The 6,146-nt window shown below is 38.2% G+C and overlaps 1 protein-coding gene across 1 annotated transcript; it reads right to left on the bottom strand.

Annotated features, from left to right (window-relative positions):
• Positions 1–927: 927 nt before the first annotated feature.
• LOC306878058 (uncharacterized protein) lies at positions 928–5,877 on the bottom strand. The gene is made up of 10 exons (XM_079430154.1): positions 5,333–5,877; positions 4,680–4,874; positions 4,381–4,497; positions 4,190–4,270; positions 3,968–4,106; positions 3,612–3,670; positions 3,357–3,529; positions 3,204–3,268; positions 2,353–2,447; positions 928–1,078 (listed from the first exon to the last, which is right to left on the bottom strand). Exons 2-10 carry the CDS (start codon positions 4,864–4,866, stop codon positions 930–932), a joined length of 1,065 nt encoding a protein of 354 aa, XP_079286280.1. The 5' UTR covers positions 4,867–4,874; positions 5,333–5,877; the 3' UTR covers positions 928–929.
• Positions 5,878–6,146: the final 269 nt, after the last annotated feature.

The raw sequence follows: 6,146 nt of genomic DNA, 5'->3' as shown, positions 1-6,146 counted from the left end.
GCCAATTAACAACATACTGTAGATAGACGATGTAGATACACTACCAGTCAAATGGTTTTGAATAGTATGATTTTTAATGTTTTTTTTAAATAATTTTCTGCTCACCAAGCCTGCATTTATTTGATCCAAGTACAGCAAACAAAATAAAATTTTGAAATATTTGTACTATTTAAAATAGCTGTTTTCTCTTTGAATATATTTTAAAATGTAATTTATTTCTGTGATTTCAAAGCTGAATTTTTAGCATCATTACTCCAGTCTTAAGTGTCACATTATCCTTCAGAAATCATTCTAATTGTATTATTTGCTGCTCAAAAACATATTATTATTATTATTATTGTTATATTATGCTGAAAACAGCAAAGTAGAATTTTTGTTCAGGTTTCTTTGATGAATAGAAAGTTCAGAAGAAAAGCATTTATCTGAAATAGAAATAATCTTTTGTAACATTATGTCTTTGTCATCACTTTGGATCAATTTAATGCATCCTTGCTGAAATAAAAGTATTATTTTCTATAATATAATATATATATATATTTATTTATATATATGACTCCAAGCTTTTGAATGGTGTCTAATGTTACAAAAGCTTTTTATTTTACATAAATTATATTTCAGATCTTTGGATCTTTCTATTCAACAGAAAATCCAGAAAAAAGTACTCAACGGTTTTTAATATTGATAATAATAATAATAATAATAATAATAAATGTTTCTTGAACAGAAAATCAGTATTTTCAGAATGATTTCTGAAAGATCATGCGACACTGAAGACTGGAGTAATAATGCTGAAAATTCAGCTTTAATCACAGGAATAAATTACATTTTTAAAATAGTAAAATTCCTAAATAGTAGAAATTCTTAAAAAAAACATTAAAAATCTTCCGGTTCATAAACTTTTGACTGGTAGTGTAAATGCTAGCTTGTATCTATTCAGAATCAGAACACAGATCAATCGCTGTCTGGCCCATTCGGCGTCCCATACCCCCACATCTGTCGGGAGCAGACCGGAGATAATTCCGCATGAATTTTTTAATGTCAGCCTCTGACGCTGATGGTTTTGACTGCTGTACAGCACCTGAATGAAAATAGAGACACTTGTATCACTCATTTTAAAATGCAGTATACATTTTCAACTAACCATCACTCGTACTAATCCACAAAGTAATTTAAACTCTTTAAATAAGCATGGATAACCAACTAGTGGCTCAGTGATCCTCACAATTATAAGCTGCACCAGCAGGACAAAGTCAACATAGTCCAATTTTAAAATGTCCTATTTTTCAGATGCAAAATTGAACTGACAAGTGTTACATGGACCCGATTCGACTAAAATTGGCGCTACACAAAATAGAATTCACATATTTTACAAGGTGTGTGTTTTATATTCTCTGATAATTCCAGTATGAACACTTGCTTAAGTACATCTCATCCATACTCAAAAGCCTTGATTACATGAGTGTAGTATACAGAATACCCAAATTCTCATATACTGTTACATTTACTAGGAGAAGAAAAAGAATGAAAAAGTGATATGATGTGATACTGAGGGAGACAGTACAGTTTGTCACTGCTTATTGACATGGAAAGCGTTAGGATCCCTGAGCCATTTTGCACTCAAGACATTACAATCTACAAAACAAATTCTAACCAATGCTAGGCTACTATAGGCTTCATGAGTACACAACAGCTTTTGGAATGAATAGTGTAGCAGGGTTGAGTAGGCTATTTTTATATACATTATTGTCATCTGTGGTGGCTAAAAACAGGGTTTGTACAGATACTGCAAAATAAAATTCCAAGGCTTTCACATATGGGGGTAGAATCGTTGCAAAATTCAAAAAAAGTAGACTATGAGCCACAAATAAATGTAAAGACATTAACAAAAATTTAACGTATTGATAAACAGAATGAGATCCACAAATAAATGTTATAGTTTCACAATCAAGAATTAAATTCACACACAAAAAATTAAATAAAATAAGATTTGCAAATAAAAAAACATTCACAAATATATTTTTATGTTACAAACACAACTTTGCCTGGTATTCTTTTGTGAATCGCATCCTGTGCATTTGTAGATCGGTCACTGTGCATTTGTGGATTTAGAAACATTTCTAGCCTCAAGAAGCTGATGATCCACAAATGTGTACACTCCACCCACCATTTACTCAAGCCAATCAGATAACTGTATACATAACTATGCCTGTTTTAAAGTGTTTTCCAGGACCTAAATTTTTAAAAAGTCAACTTCAAGCACTTTAAGCATCTTGTACGAACCCTCTACAGTGAGTAACACTGACCTAGCTGGACACTACATCCTCTAAACATACTAGAAAAGTGATCCAGTACCTATCATAACTTGGCAGAGCTGTGTTTTGCCAAAGGCTTTCTTTGGTCCTGTGCCGTCCATGTTCATCATGGCCATCAATCGATTTGTAAGAACTCTGCCAACAGAAAAAAGACAACCAAGTGAAATCAGTAACCAATATTTGTTTAGCTGAATGAACAATGTAAGTGACCAGAACAGCTGAGCCTTCAAGCAGAGAAGGAATGCCTTAGAGTTTTTCTCCATCGCTTTGGTCGAGCATTATTTCTTATTATTTCTTACTTTTCCCAAAACTTACCCAGGCCTGGAAATTGCTGTTTGAAAATACCATGACATTTCCAGGTTTTTAATGACCGTACAAACCCTGTTTTTAGTGTGTGTACTTCAGGTGTACATGAAAAAGCCTGTGTCAGAACAGCACGTGAATAAAACTTTTAAGTGGCAAAGCTTTAAAGCACATGCAAATATTGCACTTTTGTGATTGTGAATAAGTGCAGTATTGCTGAGTTAACACTGATGTGAATGTATGTGGCATTGTACAGTATATTAAGACAGAGGTGTCAGAACTACAACTGATAGAATGTATAGAACGGATAGAACGCACACTACGTTATTTCTTCGAAAGCAGATAGTGGAGACATTTTTTATTGTCAACAATCAAAAATCGTTAAATAATCGTTATACCCCTAATGGGAACCTATTTTTCCTGCTAGACTGCATTTTCTGTTTGTTTCAAGAAATGAGAAATTGCTTTTATGATGTGAAGAATTGACTAGGTGATGTGAAAGTTGATCTAGAAGTTAAGAATTTCAATTCTGATCTGAGAAATGCACCAAAGCAACAGAGAAAAACTGTATTATGGAGTTTCATTTACCTTTTCATCACATTTCTCACACAGTCCTCAAGGTTTGCACCCCCAATCTTGGCTAACCGAGACATCTGAAAACATTTTTTAAAATTTGACATTTTCCAACTCAGGAACACAGAGAGAACAGTTTTACTATTGGCATGACAAAGTTATACTGACCATCTGATTCTTCTGTCCTTCATCAGTTAGTTGCCCTTCTAGATTCTTGAGCTCATGCCTGCTGTTTATCTTATCCAGGTGGAACTGAGATTCTGGGGCCACAAAGTTTTGACCCACTTGGGACAGCTTTGCTCTTATATCAGACAGTAGATAGAGGACTCGTCTTTGGAACTCTGAAAGTCAAAAAAGTATATACACATTTGTCCCATTTGCAAAAACACCACTGTCAGTTAGAAAATAAGGAGGTATACTTACTTCCATTATCTAAAGGGAATAGATCACTGCCCTCTCTGTGCTGGTTCACCCTACATGGACTGTGGGACCAATGATGAGAAGAGTGGGAGCGCTGGTGTGGAGTGCTGTGATGCAGAGAGTGGGACCGCTGGCGTGGAGTATGGGACCGCTGGCGTGGAGTATGGGACCGCTGGCGTGGAGTATGGGACCGCTGGCGTGGGGTATGGGACCGCTGGCGTGGGGTATGGGACCGCTGGCGTGGAGTATGGGACCGCTGGCGTGGAGTATGGGACCGCTGGCGTGGGGTATGGGACCGCTGGCGTGGAGTATGGGACCGCTGGCGTGGAGTATGGGACCGCTGGCGTGGAGTATGGGACCGCTGGCGTGGAGTATGGGACCGCTGGCTTGGACAGACATGGAGTGGACTGCGGGACCTAGATCTAGGAGTCATTTCTCCTGATCCTGAAGCCTGGCTGGACATTTGTCGAACACTTGGTGGTTTTGGAAAGGACAGACCTGATGGATGAAAGACAACCAAGTTAGATGATGGATTGGCTGAAATATATAATAAAAGTTATGATGCTTACCAGTTTGCTTACCGTGTTGTGATTGTGCTTCCACACATGGCTTTCGTACATTGCATCCTTTTCCAGAACCATCTTGGGTGCATTCATCCACATCTGTGTAAGAAGGAAAACAACAATATAACCACAATGCATACTATCACAAGATATAATATCCTTCAGCACCAGAAACCAGGGACCTGCCACAGTGGCCAATTATTCTATACCTAACATAAATCCTGGGTATTTTTTCTTCTTCGATACCCTCTTGACAGGACTGCATTCTTCCTCACTCAGCTCTGCAGTTGTTGTTTGGTCGAATGCCTCACACACCTCCCGCTTCTCTAAAGTAAGTGGACAACAAAACAAACTTTTAATAACTAACTTAATTTGTGTTAAAATGTTTATTCAAAAGCAGATCGTAGAGACATTGTAATCTTCCACGATCAAAAATCGTCATATCACACACCCCTAATTAGAAAAAAAAAAAAACTGATTTAACTTTTAGAAAGGGATGTAAACTTACTTGACTTGATTTTAATTTTCAACAGTGGAAACTTTTTCCAGCTGCTTGCTGGCTGTCGCATCTCTTTAGCTACTTTGGTTACATTAGCCCCTGGTGGCCAGTGAACCATGCTGTCCTTCACCCAAACCTCGGGGATGACTCCCTCCTCTTCTCCATGTGGCTCTGTCCAAACTGCCCTGATCCACATAATAAGACCTATAAAAGAATCAGATCAAATCAGTACTTTTAGAGAAGTGTTATTTCAGTTTAGGACTCTGGCAACTGCAACAACTTACTTAAGATAACTTAATCATTCTCTGAATGTGTTGCATGCAATCTACATAAGGGGAGCATTCTTTCCTCCACACTCAGAAAAAGCATCATATACAACCTCCACACCCTCACAAGGATAATTTCTGGAAAAGCTGTTAGGCTGATGATACATGGGGCAACTTTGAGCAAATTTGCCAGGCGACTTTTTTGAGCAATGTTGCTTGGCCACTTTTCCATTGAGAATGGGTAACAAATTTCTATCTGGATACTTTAGATTAGTTGTGTGCCCTGTGTCTCACCTGGTTGCCTGCAACATTGCCTAAAGTCATCTGGCAACATTGCTTAAAAGTTGCCCCTTGTATCATCATCCTCAGGAACATTACTTTCAGTAACATACTTACAATTCAAATACGTTCTACTTCATGCAGCAAGGGGAACAAAATGTACCCTGTGTCAGATTCACCGGGGTTGTTTGGAAGACAGACAACTTTTCGAATCAACTGCTGTTTGCTGATCAGTCTACGTTTGGTTCTGCTGATATCTCTAACACGGACGATGTTGAGCAGTTTAGAATCACAAGGTTCACTGAAGAAACTCTCTGTGTGGCATTGGCGTAGCACATCACAAACCAAGGTGCCTTCTTCGCGTATTTCCTTTACAAAGACATAGTCCTTGTTCTGAAGAATGAAACAACAATCTCGTGGCCTTGTGGAGACGCGAGTAAACCACTCTTTGGTCAAGGGCCTACATTTTGTAGACTGCTCTAGTTCTGCCAAACGCTTAGCAACTTGGGCTATAGGATTACGAGATTGTCTGACCATTTTCTTTAGAGTCTGCAGGTAGTTCTCAAATGGAAAGCTTGAAATCCCATTCAGTGAACATCTAAAGTGTTCCACATCATCTGGTAAGTGAAGTAGTGAGTGCACATTGTATACAGTGAAGGTGTTTCCATATATATCCTCACACTTCCTCACATAGTACATGAGTAGCTCTCTTACATAGTCCAAGTGTTCCTCACGCTCTGCATCATCAGAATTCAACAGGATTGACATTGCAACCATCAAGGAAAGAAAGTGACTATATACAGCAGGTGAAACCACTCTTCTTAGAACCACTGGTCCAGTATAAAGTAGAAACTGTCTGAGTTCTGTGGCCTTCCACCGGTCCAATTCCAGTAAAGTCCTAGGCTGCCGAGCAAACTCACTAGGAAGATCT

This window comes from Barbus barbus (genome assembly GCF_936440315.1).
Source record: "Barbus barbus genome assembly, chromosome: 12".
Classification (NCBI taxonomy): Eukaryota; Metazoa; Chordata; class Actinopteri; order Cypriniformes; family Cyprinidae; genus Barbus; species Barbus barbus.
Note: the sequence above shows the minus strand (reverse complement) of the source record. Positions and strands in the feature narration are given on the sequence as shown.

Excerpts from the sequence above, each read along its gene's own strand:
- LOC306878058 (XM_079430154.1), bottom strand. The coding sequence starts at position 4,866 with ATGTGGATCAGGGCAGTTTGGACAGAGCCACATGGAGAAGAGGAGGGA. Across the intron at positions 4,498-4,679 it reads GAAAATTAAAATCAAGTCAA|AGAAGCGGGAGGTGTGTGAG; the intron begins GTAAGTTTACAT and ends CACTTACTTTAG. Across the intron at positions 4,271-4,380 it reads ATACCCAGGATTTATGTTAG|ATGTGGATGAATGCACCCAA; the intron begins GTATAGAATAAT and ends CTTCTTACACAG.